The sequence below is a fragment of the Mastigoproctus giganteus genome, chromosome 7, assembly GCF_048544385.1.
Source record: "Mastigoproctus giganteus isolate SK-2022 chromosome 7, ASM4854438v1, whole genome shotgun sequence".
Taxonomy (NCBI): Eukaryota; Metazoa; Arthropoda; class Arachnida; order Uropygi; family Thelyphonidae; genus Mastigoproctus; species Mastigoproctus giganteus.
In genome coordinates, this window is record NC_143581.1 from 69,962,670 (window position 1) to 69,988,188 (window position 25,519).

Sequence of the window (25,519 nt, forward strand, 5' to 3'; positions counted from 1 at the left end):
ATTCAACTGCTGTCTGTGGTAGCATAGCCATCCTTGTAGATTCTTTGTGTCGTCTTTACACTATCACAAACTTTAAGGATCTTCTCACTCACTGTTCGGAGAGTTTAATGACTACCACTCTTTATAGTGTTCACTTCAGCTTTACGTATGAGATTCGACTAATATAATTTTACTGAATAATACTGGTGTTCACAAATACCCTCTTACCACTGGATCGCCTGCAGTTATCAGTCTTTTGAATGGATGATCAATTTAATAGAATTTTATACATCTTAAGATAAAGAGACTCATAGGAAACAGAAAAGACTGTCCTAAATAAATTAACTGTTTCATTAGATGAAGAAATTATTCAAACACAAATCATTGGCGAAGCAGCTGAACACAACATATTAATCACTAATTACAGCAAGCATCGGAGTATTTGCTAGCTTACCAAAAAAAACAAAAAAAAAAACAAAATGGATATTGAAATGAATGAACTCAAGTATAAAATCCTCTCACTGTTAGGCTAAAACAGTGATACGCGAAGTAATAATAAAGATCTCGGTATTCTTTACTTAGCACAGCCCCAACGTGTTATGTATTTCCAGTAGCATTACATGCCGTATTCTAACCTGCTAGTAGAAAAGAGCATGTAATGCCACCAAAACATAAAATGAAAAGCATGGAATCTGTTTAAAAGATTTCCAGTCACCATCAACCTCATTAATTAAAATAAACCTGGTGCACCACAAAAAAGCTAGCTAAAACGAAACTGTTCGATACGTGACGTCATGGATAAAAATTAATTCTCCTCCCTAAAAATGAAACTTATGTGAAAAAAGACTTTTAAACTACTTAATAACCAATTTCTTCTTATCTCTTCAATTCTCAGCCGGAATAGGCAGGAATTATCGTCCCCAACTAGTATATTGTAAATGCACTAGGTAAAGCTTTTTCTTCAGGTATCAGCATCATACAGCCCGAAGTTTAAAAAAATAATAATAATAAATAAAGCCAAGGCCTCAAAACAGGAGTTAACGATATTAAATTGAATACCCTTGAAAGAATATTCTACTTAATGATAATTTTCCTTGATTGAATATTCTTACGAAATATTTATTCTACTTCCTAACATTATCTAGTTGTCTTCCGAAAGCCTGGAGATCACTCAAACCCGCTCAGTACCTGCTGATCGCATTCGCATTCACCAGCTGTCTTTATAAAAGCCACCCTAGAAAATACGATACACACCCAGCGTGCACATGGCCTTGAGATGAGAAATTTGATAAATAAAGCCAGTATGTATTTTACAGAAGTAGGCTCTCGATAGATCTCGCGGTCGGAATAGAATCATAAGCAATGCATTCGTAAGAAAGCAGTATTTGGTAATGGGTCGCATCTACCACAGGAAAAGCCTTTGATACTAGTTATCACTATGGCGTTGGTCATGATTTGCATATCCTTGGAACGCCTCCGTAGCCAGGTGGGCAGGAGCAGCAGTGCGTAGCACATGCTTCTTGATTAGACCAGAGTTCGAGCCCGTGAGCCACCAAATACGGAGGATGCGGAAAGGTCAGGGAATGACCACCGCATATCCCCGGAGCAATGTGGCCTTAGTTGCTAATATTCCTAAAAAGCAAATAACAACAACAACAGCATATCCTTGGACCCCAAATCATATTAAAAACTTTCCACAGTGTAGATCATTTCAGCTTTGCTATTGAATACTGTGCTGTTCCTTGTATTCTGTCTACCTTGTTAACTCCTCTGACCGTTTGGTCGTCCCGGAGTATAAACAGAAAATTTATTTATTTATTTATTCATTCTAGCGTATTTTTCCCAGCAAGACAGTAACGCAAGGATCCGTCCTTAAGTACCACTGCTTTCATTGACGGAAAGTGCACCAAATGAAGACTTCCTAAAGTGTTTGCAGTTCGCAGATTTTTTTTTTTTTTTTTTGGTACAGTAGTGTTTGGCTGTCGTCTCCAATATGTTAACTTTTATCAATGAAATTTAATTCCATTAGCTGGAATCAACTTTCCTTAGACGAAAGCTATGGTTTAAAATTTTCTAGAAATAGTCAAATAGGCTTTATTATTAGAATGTGGTTTCAAGTAATGCCAATGGTATCTTTAGATCTTCCATTTTTCCCTTCTCAACGGTTCCACTTGCAGGTAATTCCCAAGCCCTCCGGAGATTTTGCTATCGCGTGTGGCAACACAGTAATTATAACCACCATTCCCTGATACCGGGTGGAAAGGGCCCGATTTCAAATCCCGTCCATAACGCGAAGGATTTTCCACAACGCACTTCAGTTAGTCCGTCTAATGATGTAGGTTACATGGTTTTTTCCCCTTCTGAAAACTTTGTTTTTTCGTCCAGAAAACCGACCGGTAATACACGTGATTACAGCCACAATATACCAGATGACTCAGTCTTAGCTGCTTTAATACACGCCTAACCTATTAGCCCTCCAGGGATTTGGGGATCGCTTTGCTGTGGATCAGAGGCTTCAAAGTGTGTGAACCCCGGTTTGTTATTTGATTTTTTTTTTTTTTTTAGGAGCATTAGCAACTAAGGCCATATTGCTCCGGAATATGCGGTGGTCATTCCCTAACCTTTCCGCATCGTCCGTATTTGGTGGTGACGGGCGTGAACCCCGGTGGAAGACCTAACACTTGGTTTGGGAAGGTGGTACGTGTTCTTTTTATTACGTTTTTTTTTTGTTTAGAAAAATTTATTGAAGTGTATATTAATTTACAAATATGTATACTCATAGCTAAATTTTATGCCAAAATTTAGCTGACTATACTGCACTTGTTCTGAAAGATGAGGGCACGAATATTATGAAATATTTTAAGGGAACGCAAGGTTATAAAAGTTGGGGAACCTCTGCTACTGTCTTTCCCACTATAATCACATGCGAGAAAATCTCATATCTATCATTCTTTTGTGGTTGGTTATATTCTAAATTATGATATTTCAGATTTTATTTGTCCTACCATACTAAATGAAGTGTTACAACGGTCAGTGACAAACTGCCTTCACGGCAGAAATGACAAGAGATTTTTTTTTTTTTTTTTTTTTTTATGGCCAGTGTGCAGTCAGGTGGGCACCATCTAAATTTATTATTTAATGGCTGTATTTAATATTTTATAAAATTTAAGTTGTGTGTGTGTTCCTTCCACTGTTCGTTTTCGTTCAACTCCTGGTCGTCGTTTATTTATTTATCTGTTCTTTCGCCCCTTTTTTTCTTTTTTGTCTCTGTTTTACCTACTAATTTCATAGTTTATTTCTTATGGCTGTAGTGAGTGTAGCATACTGCCAACCATAATCAGTTTATTTTCTGTTTGCTACTTTATTTCTCTCTCTCTCTTTCTCTTCGGCAACAGTCTGGTTTTGCTAGCGGTAAGTGCTTAAGCTTACCTAGTTTTTAGTTACTGCATTGGTGTCTCAGAGGTGTGATACTACTGCTTCGGCAGACTGACACTTGAAAGAATGTCAGTCGCTGTCCGTTGCGGTAATTTGCATTATGTTCGAAATGCAGCAAAAATACAGGAATTCTTGATTCTTAGACAGCAACTCTAACAGACGGATGGTGTTTCATCAAAATTACCACCTGAAAATCTGTGCTTTTGATAAAGCATCCTCTTCAAGGGCTGCTCCCAACATATCATTTGTTTTTGTGTTTTACAAAGTTTTAAACAAAACGTTACCCAAACTGTTTCTTGAATCGCTCAATTCAACAAATCATAGTTCTATACATATTTGTTAAACAGCTTCACATATGTGACTGACACAACACGGAATAACAACGAGGAAGTATACTCTATCACCACCAAAATGGGAAAATGCGTAATGTAATGTTATCGATTGAAAAAATATCACGTGAGTATTCAAATCATTATACGTTCAATTACTGTTCGCTGTTTCCCCCCTCTCTCCTATTAATATTATTTTGAAACATGGGCTGTTTATAACAAGCCCATGTATCTCTGCGAACTGCACGTCAAGCATCAGTTGTATGTGGATTGGCCACCGGTCCTATGATGTCAGTTATTTCTGCGAACATCACATAATCGCCTAATTGACCTTAACAGATCGAAAAGCATATCCACTAGTTAAACTTCGTTCACTAGCAGTGACAAAATATATTGTAAATTTTGGATTTCTTGTGCTGGTGTTAGTAGTTTTACAATCTTTTAAAGCCTTCTGTATTGGTAGTCATGTATGAATGGCAGTCATGGTGATAAACGATTGTATTTATAGGTAATGTTGAAACATCGAAACGATGTCCTTGTTTTCAAAAAAGTATTTTACTGATAACTAAGAATGCCCGATAGGCTAAATGGGGAGAGAGAGAGACTGTTACTATTATATGAATATTATTCAAACTATGGAACTTCTTAAAATAATGAAATATGGAGAGAAAAACAAATTTTAAAAAGTGGTTCGCTTATCAAGTCAATTTATTTGATGTCTATATTCAGACATCAAACAAACTGAATCGTGTGTGCAAAACAAATGCCTTTTTGTAGAATACACAAAGGCATGTATGTGGAGTCAGGAATATTTGAAATTTCAGTGTAAGTTATCTGAGCGATTATGCCGTAATGTTTATACTGTATTGACCAAAAATTCTATTTTTATACAATTTATGTTTGTAGGGATTTAAAGCCTGAAGACAAAGACAGAAGGCTACTAGTTGAAGTGTGGGACTGGGATCGAACATCCAGGAATGATTTCATGGGTTCTCTCTCCTTTGGTATTTCTGAACTCATCAAGAATCCAACGGAAAGCTGGTTCAAACTGCTCACCCAAGAAGAGGGAGAATTCTATAACGTTCCTGTGTCAGAAGAAGGGGGGAACCTTGCCGAACTGAAGAATCAAATGAAGGTAAGAAAATGTAGATTAAACTTTATTTAAGCAGAACGAAGTTTAAGTGAATGCTAAAAAAAAAATCACTTAAAAAAAACAAACTATTGAAAATAAAACTTGTACACAGGTTTCAAGACTCTTAACATAAGAGAAAAGTTAGAATGAACAAAACCTAATTTGGCGTACGTGTTTCCAATTCTGTGAGAAGAAACGAAGTTTTACTGTGCCTTATCGAATTAAGTATTCAATTCCACGCTGGGGGGGGGTGTTCCCTCGAATCTTACCCCCACCCCGCAAAATAAAACAATTTTCAAGCATAAGCAGCTATAGGTAAACTTCTGCAACAGGCAAAGTTAACAATAAAATCAACCCCCACTAATTTCACGAAACCCGTTCAAAGAGCCGAACTGAAATTATAAAAGGGAAAAGCTATAAACATTCAGTGGTCAGTGAAGTGAATGGGTAAGCTAACGATTTAAATATGTCATGGAGCCTCCGTAGCCAGGTGGGCAGGAGTAGCAGTGCGTAGCACACGCTTCTTGATTAGACCGGGGTTCGAGGCCGTGACCACCAAATACGGAGGATGCGGAAAGATCAGGGAATGACCACCGTATATCCCCGGAACAATATGGCCTTAGTTGCTAATGCTCCTAAAAACCAATAACAAACAAACAACTCAATACGTCATGACATGACTGTCATAAGATTATGAGACACATCCATGGAAGACTGGTTTCCTATGTTCTCTACATATCGTCCAGCAATTGCACCATAGTGGCCAGTGGTGGATATATACAGTCACATTTTCTTTTAGCGAAAAGATATAATTCGTGGATTTGAGATTTTGGGAATTAGCTGGCCAAGAAAGGTAAGTGAAGTCTTACATATGTTCTATAAACACATCTGGCTGGGTGGCCCTGTTAAATATGGCATTACCGTCACATCTGATCTGCAATAATGTTCAAATAGTCCACATCTGTTAGACGTCAGCACTTGTATCAGTTAGTCGCTAATGCTCCTAAAACCCAATAACAACAACAACTTGTATCAGTGGCTCCAAAGACTAAAAATAAATTTCTCACAGACTAGAATATTACTTTCATCCTACATTGTATTAATGTACGATGGAAGTAGTATTGTTTTTGCCACATGTGCTATCTGTTCATCAGACTGGCACACCTTTGTTGGCATAGCAACGTTCCTGGTCCACGCAAATCCCAACTGCTATTGATGGAGAATCTGTCTGATAGGTTTTTTGCGTAAGTTGTAGATACAAAATATGCTGTGGGGTAATATTCGTAGCATAACCCTACAACCAAAAAGCTCTGCCTAGCAGTTATATAAAATATGAATTCCAATGGGTGCGCAGCTTTTCAAGAATTTAAAAAATAAATTTAGCAATTAAATATTTTTTGAGGTGCTCCGATTTGGTACCATCACTTTTATTCTTTTCTAAATAAACACAAGTTAGTTAACGTATGTAGGTCGGTTACATTTCAGGCGAGTTAGATTTTTTTTCTTAAATTAAATATACTGTATATACATATTTCCCCCATTTTCTGTTATTACGAGAAATTAAAAGTAAACATAGTTATCTCCTTATCAAACTTTACACACTTAATAAAATTCTATGAGTTTAGATTTTCTAAACTTAGCCATTTAGTATAATTATAACTGAAGAATATTTATTATTCTTTCTTTTTAAGTCTCTTTTCTTTCTGTACGTGTGTATCTCTTCCCAAGCGACATCACGTTCAGGAGTCTTCTATAACAATGCAGACGAACTGTCTAAGGCTGCATTAAAACTATAGTACATTTAATCTACGATTTTTCCCCCCATACAAATTGTATGGAAAAAAAGGAATAATACCTGCAGGATATCTATTTGTCCGATTTTAATGAATTTTGGTTTGGCTCGACAAATATTTTTAACAAGTCCAAATAGAAATTTCATGAAACAAGGTAAAATCTTAAAAAGACTGACAAGTTTTCTGCCAAAGTTTTTGCGGATGTTACAGTTGACTAATTTACATATACATAAATTACATATACATAAGTATACATTCACATACATTCACTAATTTACATAAGTATACAATCTTATGCTATTAGTATGCACAAGACTGGCAGAATTACACCAAACACCAGGTATCGAACGATATCAACTGCCTATACAATTCCAAAAATTATGAAAAAGCTTTTTACTATACTTGCAAAATGCAAAAACTTACATAACAGACATTACAAAATAAATGTAGTGTAGAGAATTTCTGTAGGCGAGTCAAGGTCATTCACTAGCTATTCCCCGAATCATTCACGTAACAATTCCATCCCTTGTCAACAATCGTCGGCTACACTAGACGGGCGCTTAAAGCGCGGCATTGGAAACGACTTCAAACGCCTGCTGATGCCATCGGAGGCGTTGAAAGCGCCAACGATTTGGCGTTTATATTTCGTGAGGAGAAATTCTTCCCGTGGATGGCTTTCATTCGTTTGTTTGTTATTATTTGGAGAAGACTATGTTTGGCACCGAGAAATTTATTTGTGAGGGAAAGGAGGCATGCCTTGTACAACACGGCATTAAAGGATTACCCTAGAGGACTAACAAAGGGTTTTAATAAAATTTATTAGATGTGAGGGAAAGTATTAAATAATATAAAAAATCTTTTGATTGCCACACACATTTAATTGAAATTCGTTATACATAGTTTCTTATTTTTCAGAATTTTAATTTTCTACTAAATACTAATATTTATTTCAAAAATTAGGATAAATTTTATTGTAATTATATTCTACTATTTTAACCGTTGAAAGCCGACACCGTTGAAATATGTAGAAAAAGAATCGCTTACTGACTCGCCTGAAGACCGCCCTCCAACTGCTGGCGTTTCCATTCCCTCTTCCATCTCACAAGTTAATATGTCTTTAAAAACATATCCACCCCTTCTCACAAAATCATGCAATATACAACATTTTTTTATTACGTCGATAGCAGAATGGGGGTTCAGCAATATGCTAGAGTGAAAAATGCGCAACTTATTGCTCAGTATTCCAAACGTGTCTCCTTGCTCTAGTTAATCTATAACTGAAAATACTTCACTCACTGCTCAAAATTTTTGATGGGTATGACAGTATTAAATTTTCAGTCAGTCCAAATGCTTCGTAACTTACAAAAAAAAAAAAAAAAAAAAAAAAAAAAGCATTGCCCTCATTTCTACCAGGAAGAGGTCTATTTAACGGCAAATTAAGTTGTTTCATTAGCAATCTTCTTCCAAAATTTGAATTTTTAAAAATTTTCGAATCACCATCGCCTCCATAAGCACCAATGTCTATTGCAGTGAAACAGTAGTTTGTATTGATTTCCGCATCACGATATCAAAGTTTTTCCATTTTTTTCACTAATTAACATAAGAAGTTCATCAAAACTCTATTGACATTCTGCAAAATAAAAAAAACTTCTCGAGAAACTTCCTATGTGTTTCTAAACATAATATAACTGTGTCCTGTTTTTAACTTATTTGAATTTAGTGGATGAATCCACAATCATCGTTTTCCCTTTACACTCGCAATCAGCTACATACATAACGACTGACGATGTAACCAACAGTAAATTCTAAGTGGGAAGCTTTCAAGGAATTAATCGTGAATGCTACTAAAAGTTTCATACCTATTAAGAAATATTGTTTAAGGTTTAGGTCTAAATGGTTATCAAATGAACTGAGACTCGTGACAGAGAAAAAAATGCATGGCATGCATATAAATTATCAAGCGACTCAGAAGCCTATGGCAGATATAAGCTAGTTTGCAATCAGGTCACAAAGGAGGTTAGGCAGGCGAAGGCAGATTACGAGAAATCTTTGGCAAAAGATGCTAAGAAAAACAGCAAGGATTTCTCTACTTATATAAACTCTAAAAGGAAGGGGATGAATCTGATTGGTCCACTTGATATCGATGGTTCGACTGTTGATGATCCTGCTCAGAAAGCAAACAAACTGAATGAGTATTTTGCATCTACATTCAAACATGAGGAGTTATTAAGGTTTAAAAATGGCAGAAGGTTATCAAATTGTAGCAGGGTGCTTATGATTTTGTAATAACTGAGAGCAAAGTGGAGGAGAAATTGTTGAAGTTAAACGTAAGAAAGGCACCTGGGGTGGATGGGATCTATCCAGTTATATTAAAGGAGGCGGCAAAGCAACTAAGCAAACACTTAGCCATAATTATGAGAGCATTCTTGGACTCAGGGGAGGTCGCCACAGACTAGAGATGTGCAAATGTATGTCCAATTCACAAAGGGGGATCGAAGGGTGACACGAGTAATTACAAACCAGTTAGTTCAACTTCTGTTCCGAGTAAAATAATGGAGTCACTGGTTAAAGATGCATTGCAGGATCATCTAGACAAGACTGCAACAATAATTCAGACACAGCATGGGTTTGTTAAGGGAAAGGCTTGTCTGACAAATTTGATAGGATATTATGATGTGGTTACAAAGGAACTGGATGCAAAAAATAATTCTGATATCATATATTTGGATTTCAGGAAAGCTTTTGACACTGTTGCGCATGGAAGACTATTGTACAAATTGGAGCAGAATGGTATTAAGGGTAAGTTGCTACAATGGATAAAAGGATGGTTGAGTGGGAGAAGACAGAGGGTGGTAATTAATGGGTGCTGCTCTTCGTGGACTAATGTTATTAGTGGAGGCCCACAGGGTTCCGTGTTGGGTCCTCTGTTGTTTTGTATATTTATCAATAATATTGATGAAGGTATATCAGGTTTAGTGTCGAAGTTTAGAGATGATACAAAGGTTGGCAGGGTTGTTAATGACAGTAATGGCAGTGTGCTACTGCAACAGGATCTAGAAAATTTGAGCAGATGGGCTGAAACGTGGCAACGGAAGTTTCACATTGAAAAATGCAAGGTACTACATATGAGTAGAAGTAATCCCAAAGAAACGTACCAACTGTGTGGTACTACACTTAAGGTGGTAGAAAATGAAAAAGACCTGGGAGTAATTGTGCAGTCAGATATGAAGTTTTCTGAGCAATGCAGACAGGCTGCCAGGGCAGATCATGGGGGGTTTTGTCAATGATATATAGGCATTTTGTATAGCAGGGAAAAGGAGGTGGTTGTCCCTGTGTATAAGGCAATGGTCAGGCCACGCCTTGAGTACTGTGTGTAGGTCTGGAGGCCTCATTTTAGGAAGGATGTAGATTTGCTTGGGCGTGTACAGAGAAGGGCAACAAGATTGGTGAGGGGAATGAAGGGATCCTCTTACCAAAAGAGGCTTAAGTTCTGCAAATTGCAGTGGCTGGAGACTAGGCACCTGCGCGGTGATCTGATTGAGGTATATAAGGTCTTGAATTGGTTGAGCACGCTGAATTCTGATGGGATCTTTTCACTTGTTCAGATTACGAAACTAAGGGGGCATAAATTCAAATTAAGAAAGGACAGATGTAGAATAGATGTGCGGAAAGTTTCCTTTAGCCAGCGGGTGGTTAATTGCTGGAACAAACTTCCATCTGTCGTTGTGGAAGTTGATAGGTTGAATAAATTTAAGGAGGAACTGGACAGGCATTTGGAGGGAATGGTGTGATTTTTTTTTTTTTTTTTTTTTTTGGCTGATGCTGCATACACTTGCATCACATGCCACTACTACTATAAAGCGCAATACAACCAACTGGAACAACAACGTCCATCTCGAAACTGAGACTATTGATATTTATTACATAAAGCGGTTCCAGCCAACCAATGGCAACCCCGCTGTCAGTTACACATAATTTAGCAGTACTCTTATATTCTCCCTCTCCTGTTTGCCCAAGTACAGGGAGGGAAAAAACCTGCCATGACCAAAAAAGATTGATATGAACAAATTGAAAAATAATCAAATTACATAAATAAAATATACATGTAATTAAATTTCAGACAAAGTCCAAGCTTCATTGGAAAGTTCTGCATCTGTTCACAGTCCGTTGGAAAACCAACAGCGCTAGGAGATGCGAGAAGAGAAATTCCAGCAATAGGAGCTGCCGAGAGCAGAAATTCCGGCACAAGGAGCTGGAGTTGCAGTGGATACAAGTGTTCATGTTAAGTTAATTGTAGCCACCAGGGTTTCCCCTATATCCGCAGTATTAATAAGGCAATTTGCCAAAAGATTTGCAGTGGATACAGCAGACTCAAGCCTCCATGATTTCATAGAACTTGAGGTAATTGAGCACAAGGAGCTGGAGTTGCAGTGAATATAGCAGACTCAAGCCTCCACGATTTCACAGAATTCTAGGTAATTCTTCATACACCATACCGCATTACAAATCCAAGGCTTCCAGATGCAGAACAGTCTTCCGCCTAATAAACTGAGACTAGAAAAAGTGTCGCTGGTGGTGTCCAATGCAACTTTAGAAATGCTACGAGTAGTTTGCTCTTTTGGAGACGTTTACAACGCCAGCTGACACCGGCTCTTTAAGCGCCCGTCTAGTATAACCCTAAGAAACGCAGTATTTAGGAAACGCGCAAGTCGCCGATTTGGGCAGAAACCCCGGTTCCGCCAGATAAAGAACGCCATGTTACTAACATTGCTTACGAAGAAGTCGTTAAAGTAAACATGTTGATGAAAAGTACACGAAATGACCTTCAGACCGCTTATAGAATTTCTTCCCATTATAACTTTATAGATGCAATGATTAGAATTCGCAAAGAATTTTGAATTCAAAGTATGCCTTTTCAGATAATAACACTGTCTAAATATTTACATAACAGCCGCCTAAGATAAAGATATTAACGTAACATAAATACATATATATATAAATACTAATAGTTTAACAGTAGTTTAAATACATAAATACTAATAGTTTAATAGTAGCCGTAGGCAGAGGTGACGGTGATTCTTGCACAACTTCTATTAGAATAAGTAGCGACCTGGAGCGAGGGGTGTTGGGGGCTTCAGGGACGGATGTCAGTCATCGTGAAACAGGTGGGTATATGGGATGTGTTAGAGTGGCTGGGAATAGGAATAGGTGCATGTATACTTGCATGTATACCAATGTTAGAAGTATAGTAAATAAATTTGATGAATTTGAAGTGTTGGTCAAGACATCAAAGGCGGATATTGTTGGGATATCAGAGACGTGGTGTCACACAGATATAAGGAATGCCGAACTGGAATTTGGGGAGTACAATGTGTACAGAAAAGAAAGACAGGATAGGAAGGGAGGAGGTGTTATGTTGTTAATAAAGAAAAACATAAAATCGAAAGAAGTGCATCCAGTTGATAACGATGAACAGTGCACTGTTGAGTCAGTTTGGTGTGACATAAGCACTGCGAAAGCAAATATTAGAGTAGGAGTGTGTTATAGGCCTAATGACTCGAATGAGTACAATGAACAATTGTACAGAGAAATAGAGTGGGCTAGTAAATCGAAATGTCTTATAATGGGGGATTTTAACTTCCCAGATATTGACTGGAACTTGTGGGTTGGTCACTCACACACTAGTCAGACTTTTGTGGATTTATTGGATGATTGTTTTCTGCAGCAGCATGTTCGAGAAGCAACCAGAGAAAGTAATACTCTTGATCTGGTTATCAGCAGTGATCATTCATGTATTAGGAATTTGCAGATAAAAGAACCACTAGGTGGCAGTGATCACAGTGTACTGACGTGGGATTTACTTAAAGATTTAATTATACCATCAGGGGTAAAGGAAAGGGTTTTTGCTTCCGTAAAGGCGAGTACAGTGGTCTCCGACAGTTTTTTAAATTCTGTACAGTGGGATCAACTGACGATGTTACCAACAGTAAATTCTAAGTGGGAAGCACTCAAGGAATTAATCGTGGAAGCTACTAAAAGTTTCATACCTATTAAGAAATATTGTTCAAGGTTTAGGCCTAAATAGTTGTCAAATGAACTAATGAGACTCGTAACAGAGAAGAAAAATGCATGGCATGCATATAAATTATCAAGCGACTCAGAAGCCTATGGCAGATATAAGTTAATCTGTAATCAGGTCACAAAGGAGGTTTGGCAGGCGAAGGCAGATTACGAGAAATCCTTGGCAAAAGATGCTAAGAAAAACAGCAAGGATTTCTTTACTTATATAAACTCTAAAAGGAAGGGGCTGAATCTGATTGGTCCACTTGACATCGATGGTTCGACTGTTGATGATCCTGCTCAGATAGCAAACAAACTGAATGAGTATTTTGCATCTACATTCACACATGAGGAGTTAAGGTTTTAAAATGGCAGAAGGTTATCAAATTGTAGCAGGGTGCTTAATGATCTTGTAATAACTGAGAGAAAAGTGGAAGAGAAATTGTTGAAGTTAAACGTAAGAAAAGCACCTGGGGTGGATGGGATCTATCCAGTTATATTAAAGGAGGCGGCAAAGCAACTAAGCAAACCCTTAGCCATAATTATGAGAGCATCCTTGGACTCAGGGGAGGTTCCCACGGACTGGAGATATGCAAATGTATCCCCAATTCACAAAGGGGGATCGAAGGGTGACACGAGTAATTACAGACCAGTTAGTTTAACTTCTGTTACGGGTAAAATAATGGAGTCGCTGGTTAAAGATGTATTGCAGGATCATCTAGACAAGCCTGCAGCAATAATTCAGACACAGCATGGGTTTGTTAAGGGAAAGTCTTGTCTGACAAATTTGATTGGTTATTATGATGTGGTTACAAAGGAACTGGATGCAAAAATAATTCTGATATCATATATTTGGATTTCAGGAAAGCTTTTGACACTGTTGCGCATGGAAGACTATTGTACAAATTGGAGCAGAATGGTATTAAGGGTAAGTTGCTACAATGGATAAAAGGATGGTTAAGTGGGAGAAGACAGAGGGTGGTAATCAATGGGTGCTGCTCTTCTTGGACTAATGTTATTAGTGGAGGCCCACAGGGTTCGGTGTTGGGTCCTCTGTTGTTTTGTATATTTATCAATAATATTGATGAAGGTATATCAGGTTTAGTGTCGAAGTTTAGAGATGATACAAAGGTTGGCAGGGTTGTTAATGACAGTAATGGCAGTGTGCTACTGCAACAGAATCTAGAAAATTTGAGCAGATGGGCTGAAAAGTGGAAACTGAAGTTTCACATTGAAAAATGCAAGGTACTGCATATGGGTAGAAGTAACCCCAAAGAAACGTACCAACTGTGTGGTACTACACTTAAGGTGGTAGAAAATGAAAAAGACCTGGGAGTAATTGTGCAGTCAGATATGAAGTTTTCTGAGCAATGCAGACAGGCTGCCAGGGCAGATCATGGGGTTTTGTCAATGATATATAGGCATTTTGTATAGCAGGGAAAAGGAGGTGGTTGTCCCTCTGTATAAGGCAATGGTCAGGCCACGCCTTGAGTACTGTGTGTAGGTCTGGAGGCCTCATTTTAGGAAGGATGTAGATTTGCTTGGGCGTGTACAGAGAAGGGCAACAAGATTGGTGAGGGGAATGAAGGGATCCTCTTACCAAAAGAGGCTTAAGTTCTGCAAATTGCAGTGGCTGGAGACTAGGCACCTGCGCGGTGATCTGATTGAGGTGTATAAGGCCTTGAATGGATTGAGCATGCTAAATTCTGATGGGATCCTTCCACTTGTTCAGATTTCGAATCTAAGGGGGCATAAATTCAAATTAAGAAAAGATAGATGTAGAATAGATGTACGGAAATTTTCCTTTAGCCAGCGGGTGGTTAATTGCTGGAACAAACTTCCATCTGTCGTTGTGGAAGTTGATAGGTTGAATAAATTTAAGGAGGACCTGGACAGGCATTTGGAGGGAATGGTGTGATTTTTTTTTTTTTTTTTTTTTTTTTGGCTGATGCTGCATAAGCTCATACATTTGTTTTCTTGCATCACATGCCACTACTACTACATTACACAGTAAAATGTCTTAGATAATTTAATATTCTAGTACTTGTTAATTTTAATACTCATTTTTTGTAAATATTATTTTAAATAAAAAAATATTTATACAAACAAAAAAATTCTTGGAAATTAGGTCATCTGAAAATGCAAACTAGCTAACTGGCTTTAAGCTACAGCACTATGCATCAATCACAGCAGTGATGAAATATTGCTTAATACTCTTTCAATAGAATCATTAATTTTAAAATCTCTTGCCTTATTTTTAAAGTGCTTCTTATTTTCTGGTTTTTATTATATTTAGTCTCGCCTTTCGCTGGCAACTACTAAGAAGACTGATAAAATGGCAATTACAGATATTCCGCATAACATGGGGAAACAAGATGTGATCCGAGCATCCGACTTTAACTTCATCATGGTTTTAGGCAAAGGCAGTTTTGGAAAGGTAAGCGTAGTTTACTGTTAAGGAGACGAGTCACACTACTTAATAAGAAAGCACTGCCAAGTTTGATGTAAAAGCTAAATAATGATGTCAGGAACTTGGCAAATTACTCTGTAGGATTTCTTATTAGATATGACCAGAAAGTGAAGTTAAGGAAGTCTATTATATGGTCTTTTTAGAAAAAAGCATTAATTAAAACTTAATTTATTTAAATGTTATATTTAAAAATTTATGCCATTTTTGAATACATTTAAATTTTTGAATCCTGACTATAATAGCAATCGAGTGCAAATTACGAACAATATTCCTATCTACGCTGGCCAGACAAGAAATGTAACTTTTTTTTCTTTATTTAAAGTGGTAAAATAAGATAAAGTACGAAAAGAATGAAATGAAATGAAAGGAAGGAAAGCACCAAAAGCTAGTAAGGTAGTATGTCTCTTTGCAGGTTTATAGTTTTCAAGAATGAATAAACTAAAATAAGTGGAAGGAAATTAAAGCCGTCACAAACTAAAATGAGAATAAAATGAAAGTCGCTTAATGAAGAATAAATGGAAATACCTGGAACAGAATAGAAGGAAATCGGCCTGGCGTACCGAAGTTTTTCACTTTTAAAATTTTTCTTCCATTCATTCAATTTTCTCCATTCTTTTAAACCGTAAACTTTCAAAGAGACATACCGACACGTGGATGTTTTCCTAACTTTTTTCTGTATGGCACACTTTATTTTATTTCACTACTTCAAAGAAAAATATAAGTTACGTTTTCTGTGTATTTGGCGTCGCCACAAAAACACTTTGTTAGGCATCCTGCTTAAAATAATGTTTTCACACTTTTATCGCGTAATTTAAGCGATAAAATACATTAATATCCTAATTCTATACACCTTACGTCAGCCGAGTGGTCCGGGGTTCAAGAGTCGCCACCGTTACGGTGGCGACGATTCAAGCCCGTGAATGCTGATTACGATTAACATTTTGTATTGTGATTTTTTGTAAACTCCACTGACCTGGTGTGCCAGGGTATAAACAAGAAATTTTTTTTTTAAATATAACGGGCTGTATATTCTATCGAGGAAACTAATATATACTGTATCTGTTTTTTTAGTACGAAAGAATAATATTCGCTTAAACACTAATCAGAAAACTAGACGATTTGTTTCATACTTACCCTGAAGGCAAGGCCGTACTCGAGGTACAGCTAAGATTTCTGTCTGTGTGTGTGAGAGAGAGAAAGCTTTATAAAGGGGAGTGCTGCCAATTTGTTAACAAGAGGTTCGCCCGAGAATTTCAGCTAAGGGCCATCACCAGTTACAACAGTCTGTTAAATTTTATCAAACAAATTTTTTAACGTGGGATTCGAATAATCTACAAATTTAAGGGGCTTGCGCGATCCTTCCAGCACACCCCTGAGTATATACTGTATTTGTATGTGTTATTATGTGTGAATGAAGATGCAGTGTGTGTTAACACGAAGTTTTAGCCTAAACAGATTTTTATCTCAAAATTGATTTCATTCAGATCGGTTGTATAGGCACCTGCTTCTATTTAAAACTATTTGCGAAAGAGAAATCGGGCGGATCTATCCAGTACGTAGCAGTACTTTTTTCATTTTATTTACTATATATTCAATGAAATCCAGACACTATTTACACTGAGTTGGCTTCACATTAGTAACACCCCCTTTTTTAGGAATGCACTGGTCTGTTACACTGGTGAAGGATCAAATTTGGAAACGGTTGACATAAGATTGTAGTTTGCACGCGTGACAATCAGTTTTAAGTCTTTGCAAGGAAGAATGAATCGGCTTCGAGGTCTTTTAAACTTCGAATGTGGAATGATTGTGGGAGCAAGACATGCAGGTTCCCGTATCAAGACAACAGCTAACATGGGTAAAAAAAAAAAAAAAAAAACCGAATTCATCTACCTTGTGTTAACACGTTCATAAAATCGTGTGTTTTCTCTGGTCGATTTTCCTGTTTTACTGGCCGAAAAGGCCTTGCTATGCACGGATGTGATCAACTAATTCAGCCATGGAGTGAAAAAACAAAAGCCCATAAAAGTTTCTCGCTTCATTGACGGAATTTGAACACGGACCTTTTCCATTCGGTGTGGGAAGGATGGTAGCTATAACCACTGTGCTACCGCAAGGCCATCCAACATGATTAAGTGCTCCCGTTCTGTGGTGTCACGAGTCTACCGTGACTGGCTCAACAGCAGCTGAACAACCAGCCAAAGGTCACACAACGGTCATCGACCACTATTCTGCGTCACTGCTGTTTTAGCTAAAACTGCTTTTAACTATTCGTCATCTTTAAAGTCAGTTCCACGAAGACTGGACTTCAGGTTTGGCCAGATCCTGATTTCAGATCTCTTGTGCTTCCATTGCGTGCTTTCTAATTTGGATCATAAAAACGTATCCAAATTTCAACGTGAAAGGCATAAAAATTTATCTATATTTGCAAGAATTAATTTTAAAGGCCCTTCTGACTCCACCCTCTGTTTGTCATGAATGTAAAGATTACCTGGAACCCATCTTGCACAAACACTGAACATTCCTCAATGTCCGTATGTTATTGTTAAAATGCTTCCCTGGGAAATATTAAGTAATTTTCAAGACAGAAAAATTGCACTGTTCAGTTAATACTTCTCTTTTATAATTTTTTCTTCAACGGTGACAATTGTTTCAAAATTGATTGCTTCAGATGGCCAACCAAACCTTGGATCATCAACTGTCATTTCTGAATCCCGCAAACCATATTGTAAGAGAAGCATAACTAGGTAAGGATGATACTTACCCAAACACCGTAGTTATCCTTTCATGAATTTCTTTAGCATATACGCCCTCTTTGATCAAAAATTTGATTCCTAAACCAGCATTTCCAAAACTGGGGTCCGTAAACCAGTTCCAGGAGGTCCACCAAACCGAACCTCACGTAACCAGCAGATCCTTTAACTCCTGTAAGGTCCGTGGTTGAGACGCCGCAGATCGGAGTTGCTGTTCCAACGCAAACCACAGATGCTCAATGGGATTGATGTCTGGTGAATTTGGAGGCCAGGGCAATACCTGCAAGTCTTCCTCATGTTCCGCAAACAAGTTGAACAATCTGGGCAGTGTGGCATGGCGCATTATCCTGCTGAAAGGCGGCACCGCCAGAGGGGAAGACCGTTGCCATGAAAGGGTGTATCGGCACCTCCGTAGCCAGGTGGGCAGGAGCAGCAGTGCATAGCACTGCTGCTCCTGCCCACCTGGCTTCTTGATTAGCCCGGGATTCGAGCCCGTGACCACTAAATACGGATGATGCGGAAAGTTCAAGGAATGACCACCGCATATCCCCGAAGCAATATGGTCTTAGTTGCTAATGCTCCTAAAAACCAAATAACAAACAAAAACAACAGAAGGTGTACCTGATTAGCAATGATGTTTAGGTATAGTGTGTTTAGGGTCAAATGGCACCAGGGGTATCCCCCATCTCCGCGTAGTATGCATTGTAGTGTGATACAGAACACTATAAAGGCCAGAGGTTTAAAACTGTATGGATATTGTGGTGTGTAATGTTTTGTACCGTTGTTCATCTGGTCTTTTAGCCGGTGGGTTAAAAGACCAGATGACCCACCATTACCCACACTATAACTCGTGGAGGCAGACCAGGTACACCAGTATTTTAGAGATTTACTATTTACTCTGGCAGGTCCTGCCACCTAATTTCCTGAAATTTCAGTGGCTAGGACCTAATAAAAAGGTGGGGGGGAGAGAAACGCTAGAAATTGGGTTAGGCCGAAAGAGATATAAGTTATGCGGGATAGAGTTAAAAAAAAAAAAAAATTTTTTTTTTTTTTTTTTTTTTTAGTATGGGGCTTGTGTAGTTTTGACGAGGGTCAAACGCTAGTCGCAAGATAGCTAGAGAGAGCGAGAGAAGGGAGACTGAAGACTGGGGGGTGAAAGACAGAAATATGGAGTTAATAGTGAAGATAACCCCAAAAGTCGGTGGGGCAGCCCATGCCTCACCAGGTGAAGATAGAGGGTGGCAGGGGAGAGGGTACAGAGTAACCATCCCCCTGCCAAGGGAAGGGATGGCAAGTGAACCGAGTGAGGGTACCCGGTTCGGATCGCCTAATGACGTTTCGGCAGCAAAATGCACAATGTCTTTGTCGGGTCTTCCTATGCATTCTTGGGCCATGTTGTCCCGTCCGTGTGAGTGGTCAACCCTAGATAATGGCTCCAGGTTAAGTTAACGATTAGTTGTTCTTTAGATTGTAGTTAGGTTTTTGTTTGGTTTGGATATCTAAGGATCTTTATTCTGGATGACGAGTGGTTGGTTTGTAGGAAAATTTCTGCTAAGCTTGTGGGTATATCCTTCTTCTAGTAAAAAGATCCTGCGCAAACTGCGTTAAGGCTTTATAATTGTCTTCGCTCTGCAAGATATATTGTTCTTGGTTTATCGGCGAGAAACGTATTCTGGTTATTAAGAGGCAGGTCTTCGTATAGTTGGCAGTGGTGCATGAGGTCCTCCCACGTCTCTGGCTGTCCACAGTGGTATCGTCACCGTCCTTCCCACACCAGGTGGAAAAGGCCTGGGTTCGAATCCCGTCAATGACGCGAGGAACTTTAATGGGCTTTTTTCACTCCGTGGCTGAGTTAGTTGGTCTCAGGCGCAGATAGCAAGGTTTTTCTCCCCAGTAACTGGGGTTTTTTAATCCAGCAAAACAGGCAAATCAACCATAGAACATACGCAATTTACAGACACAAATACGGGTTAATGTATTTAATTACGGGCAACCTTAAAATAATAAAATGTCCACAGTGGCAGAGAGGGGTGTCACTCAAACCGAAACTGGAGAGTTTTGCTCTTATTGCGCCGTGTCCCGTGATTAAGTAAGATGTCAGCAGTCCCGGTGAAAACCAGTTTGGGCTTTTGGGAAACACTAGCTCATTAATCGGTATGAATCTTCGGGTGACTTCCCCTTTTGTCGAAGTCATCCAGAGGGTTTGCCAGACCTGCTGTAGGTGGGTGAGAAAGCGTTTTTTCTCGGGTTTACGATCGTTCGCCGGATCAGTTGTGTAGTCTATGCAGGTGATTGCTCTGCCTTTGGATAGTTGATAAAGCAACTCACAGCGGACAATCTCCAGGTCCAAGGGGAAAGAGCCCAAGAGGACCTGGAGGGCGTGGGTGCTCACAGTACAGCAGGCTCTCGAGATTGTCAGTAGGATTGAACGTTGAATGGTCTCTAGCTTCCTTTTGTTTACTGCTGTTATTGCCTTGCGGAACCAAACTCCTGATGCGTGTGTTATTGCTGGTAAGAAGACTGCCTTATAGAAGAGGGCTAGGATCCTCTTCTTAAGCCCCCAGCTGCGACGAGTGATTCTAGCCATTAGTGCGGAGTATTTTTTGATTTTGCTTTGGAGGTAAGTAAGATGGTGTTTGAATGACAGATTTTTATCCAGCAGAATACTAAGATATTTAAGTTCGGTGGAAAGCTTAATTGATGTTTCCTGAATCTTTATCTTGGGAGACCTTCTGATATTGAGAGAACCTTTAAGTAGGATGGAGCAGGTTTTTGTTGGGGATATCTTTAAGTGGTTTTTGGTGGTCCAGTCTGGTAGGATATTTATAGCACGGTTTCCAGAAATCTCTAGTTGAGCTCTTGTAGTCTGCCGTCAGCATCAGGATCAGGTCATCAACGTAGGCCTGTGACCTTACACATTACCTAAGTAGAGGTTTAGAAAGCTGTCGAGCACCAAGATACAGAGAAGTGGACCAGATACTGAGCCGTGTGGGCATCCTCCATAGACTTTTTTTTTAAATATATAAACCCCAAACAGAAGAAGTATTAGAACCTCTAGTACTTAGTACCGTGTTTGGGTTGGAGGTTGAGAAGGCGAAAGAAGATATCGGTTGACACTGAACTTGAACTTCTGTCGAATGTAATTTTCGGGAAATACATATGAAGGAAGGTTGTTCCAAAAAACAGCAGTTGAATGAATAAAAGAGGAAGATGAAAAGTTGGTTCTGTGGGTTTGAAGTCGGACAGTAAATGGATGTTGGCTGGTGGCGGAATGTGTTCGGACTGTTTTTTGAGAGAGAGGAAAATTATAGAAGCCAATTCAGAAGAACAGTGCCCATGGAAGTATCTGTAGAAGAGGCATGCAGCAAAAACAGTACGTCTATGAGATAGCGAGTGGAGAGACTTTGTTAAAGATGAATCATTAATTAACCTAACTGCCCTCTTCTGAATGGAATCAAGAAGCCTGAGAAAGGTTTTGGGGGCACCACCCCAGATGTTGGAACAATATTCCATGGCAAGCGGCGGATTTGCGATTTATATAGAGTGAGCAGCTGTTTGGAAGAAAAGTAACGCCGAGAGCGAAAGGGAAAACCAAGTTTTTTATTATTTTTTTTTTATTTTATTTTATTAATAACAAGATACACAACAGGTAACCATTAACAGTGTATCTGAGATCAGATCAATAAACATAATAACAATAATATGAAATCCAACAGGACGATAAACATTGATATAGATTCAAACAATAAAAGCATATGTACAAAAGAGGATTGTATTAAGTTAAGTTACCGGTAAAACAAGTAATAATTAATCCGTTAGAGAATAGAAAAATAATATAACAAATAAAAAGCTACAATAATTAGATGTGAGCTAGTCACTTTGCAGTTTAAGTGAAGAGGCAAACTTGTGGATGGAGTTCATCAGTGATTGGGAGTTGTCAAAGAAGTCAATGCGAGAGTCATTTGCCGATTTGCTGATTCTGTTCAGTGGACTGAACTTCATTAAGTCCGTGTTGGCAGAGTCAAGGCGAAACGGTGTAAGGTCCCTGACTTGTCTACAAGGAGAATTGAAGTTTATTTTACTCAGGATATCAGATGCTTCGTAAATTCCAGTGATTACTTTGGCTAGAAGGGCGATGTCTGCCGTCAGCAGACATCGCCCTTCTAGCCAAAGTTTAGATACAGAGGAAGCAATATTTGTAATCTGCTTGTGCCAAGGGAGATTAGAAGTCAGGGTAATCCCCAAAAGAAATATATCATTTTGCCTAGAAATCGGAGTGTCACTAAAGATAAGCATAGGAGCAGAACAATCCTTTTTGCATGACATAAGACAAGACTAAGTTTTAGAAGGGTTGAAATCAACTAAGTTGTCTTTGCCTCACTGGAGAATTCTAAGAAAGTGGGCATTTAAAGAATTGGTAGCAGATTTTCGAGAAGTTGAAGCCGATTGAGCAGAACAAGGTTTCTCCAAATGGAAAGTGGAATGCAATGTGCTATCATCGGCAAAACTATGGATATGATTTCCAGTCAGTGGAAGAAGGTCATTAATATACAAGAAGAAAAGAGTGGGGGAAAGAACTGAACCTTGGGGGACACCGGCATTAGTGGAGAAGTTAGAAGACAGAGAGCCATCTACCATCACCCTCAGTGAGCGATCAGAGAGAAAACTGGATAACCAATTATTAAAAACAGTTGGAAACCATAAGATGGAAGCTTGTTTAGAAGACCTTTATGCCAAACACGATCGAAAGCCTTGGAGATGTCAAGAGCAACTACTTTTGTTTCACCTTACCTTTCTATTGAATTAGTCCATAAACCAGTAAGGTTTATAAAAGGGTAACATAAGCCAGAATATCACCAGTGGATCGATACTGACGAATCCATACTGGCGATCGTTGATCAGACGGAAGGTTTCTAGGTAGTTTAAGAGTTCGCATTTAGTTGATTTCTCCATTACTTTAGAAAGAGTAGAAGCAATTGGATGGGAGAGATTTGTCACCCTTTTTAGGAACTGGCTGGATATGAGCAAATTTTCAGGAAAAAGGAAAAATATCTTTGGAATAAGAAAGTGAAAAAAAGGCGGCAAAGAATAGGAGTAAGTTCAGGAGCACAGGTCTTGAGAACAAGTGGAGAAATACCAACGGGACCTGGAGCTTGCTTAGCATCAAGATTCGTCAAAATCCTTCTGACAACTTTTTGACGGAAGACCACAGGGGGCATTGAATGGAGCGTGTTGGGAATGGTGGGAGGTATTTTACCAAGATCATTAATACATGAGCTGGAAGAAAAATGGGATACTAGCAGGTGATTTTTTTTTTTTTTTTTTTTTGTTAGTTTTGGTGCATCGGCTTCTCTGACCATATTGCACCTCCAAAGTTTTAGTATTTTGTACTCTGATCCAAGCCCGAGGCGGGATTCGAACCGGCGACCTTTGGGTTGCCAGGCAGGCATTTCACCCACCCGTCTAGCCCGGACGGCTCAACTTTATCCTTGGCTGAAGTGGCATCAGAACCATCTGGATTGGACAGAGGTGGGAGCAGAGATGGGCAAAAGTTGCGGCCAATGGCTTTGGCAACAGACCAGAATGCTCGGCTACCATTAGGTCAAGAAGCAATTTTTCTACTCTTAGTCTGTTCAAACTCTAAATTGGATTGATTAATAACTGCTTTACAATTGTTGCGAGCTTTGGTGTACGCAGAAAATGAAACTGGAGAATTAGAAACAAGCCAATTACGATATGCAACATGCTTTTCTTGAACAGCCTTAGTACATTTATTGGAAAACTAAGGTTTAGGTAAAGGACGAGATTTTAAAGTGGAGTGTGGGATAAAGGATTCCATTCCTGCAAGAATAATTTCACTGACACGATCTGAGCAAACGTTGACATCAGAAGTTTTGAAACAGTAATCTGACCGAAGAAAAGAAGTCTCGCAGGTCATCCCATTTTGCATTATTGTAATGCCAAACAACACGAGGTTGGGAATATCCATGAGATAAAGGTTCCATTGGAGAAGAGACAATCACCAAATTGTGATCTGAGGTGCCTAAAGGACGTCTCACTTCGACTGTGTATTTAGAAGGGCTGTTTGTGAGAAAACGATCAAGTGTATTGGCTGTATTCTTGTGGGTAAATGAACAATCTGTGCAAGGTCATTAGTAATTGCAAAAGCCTCAGCATCCCGACCAGCTGTGTCGGTGTGACTAGAAAACGGAAGCCAGCTGGAGTTGTGAACATTAATATCACCAAGGAAAATTACATCACTGTTAGGAAAGTGGGACTGGAGAAAGTCAAGTCTCAAAGAGAGAAAGTCAAAGAATTCCAAGTGATTAGTGGAGTTGGGAGAACGGTAGAGACAACAGATGAATTTGACACAATGAGGTAGAGAGATTTTAAGCCAGAGAAGATCAAAGAGAGGAGATTCCAAATTGCCAAGTCTCTAACAGGGAATATCAGAACGGACATATGCACAAATACCGCCTTTGAGACCACCTTTGAGGCGGAAGGAATCATACAGGAATAATTTGGGCATCTGAGATGAGCAGCAGTTGAATCAACCGAGATCTGAGATTCTGTCAGAAAAAGTACATGGGATTTGGCAGACTGCAAGTGGAAATGGACATCGTTGAGATTAGAATTGAGACCATGTATATTTATGAAATGAATTAGGAAGTGCTTGGGAGGTTTGGATCTTTTCGCAGATAAGCTTGCTCTATAAGTGACAATTCATTGCAATAGTAAGAAAAAGTGGGTGGGACATGCTGTATGAAGTAATGAAATTTTTGGATATGGCGTACACATGGTAAGAATATACCCAGATCCTTGACATAACGTGGCCTCGACAATGCTCCCCACATACACACTACTCGGACTCCCTCCAGTCACTATCTGGCAGAGTAGAGGTAGCAAGATTATACACTAGCTGATCCGGAAGACTCCTAGAGAGTTACCAATAGATTCGATTCGGTTCGGTCCGGTGTACTAACTAGCGGCCGGCCTGCGAACACCGTTTTAGAGCTGTACCCTGGAAATGTAAGGAATATTGGATCTTGCCACAAAGTTCATCATAACCTCAAAATCATCAATCATATTGCATGATGGAAGAGATAGGGAAGGTTTGACCGGAACTTAGCTCTAGTGACTAAACATGGGTTCCACTACTTCAAGCCTCCAATAAACAAAGTGGTGGTATTGCACCGGTTGATGAGTCATCTACCACCTAGTACTGCCTGGTAAGATAGAGGGGCGGCATTCCTCCATGTGGTGTGGGCTCCACACCTCGACCCCTGCTTACATTGGTTCACACCTGGGTGGTCACCCACCATGTATTGTGTATGGAGGTTATACCCAGGATTACTAACAGTCCCACCATCGTGAAGGTGCAAGCATAGGATTGAGCTGCCACAAATCGTCCGGACTTCGCCGAAATTGGGTCCACTTGACTTGAGTGTTACCCGAATATAAGTTCCATCAGCGTTTTAGACTCCCAGGTAGCAAGTACAGCTTGTCTGGCACATCTGAGAGAATGTCTATGACAACCTCAAGGACCAAAGGACAAGTCGTGTGACCGAGCA

At 39.1% G+C, this 25,519-nt stretch overlaps 1 protein-coding gene across 2 annotated transcripts in view; it reads left to right on the plus strand.

Annotated features, from left to right (window-relative positions):
• LOC150082986 (protein kinase C, brain isozyme-like) overlaps nt 1–25,519 on the plus strand; it is a 567,705-nt gene that overhangs the window by 461,118 nt on the left and 81,068 nt on the right. For both annotated transcript variants that reach the window (XM_090377718.1, XM_090377717.1), the window contains exons 7-8: nt 4,650–4,878; nt 15,025–15,165. In XM_090377718.1, coding sequence (XP_090233844.1) covers nt 4,650–4,878; nt 15,025–15,165 — 370 coding nt within the window. The remainder of the gene's footprint in view (nt 1–4,649; nt 4,879–15,024; nt 15,166–25,519) is intronic.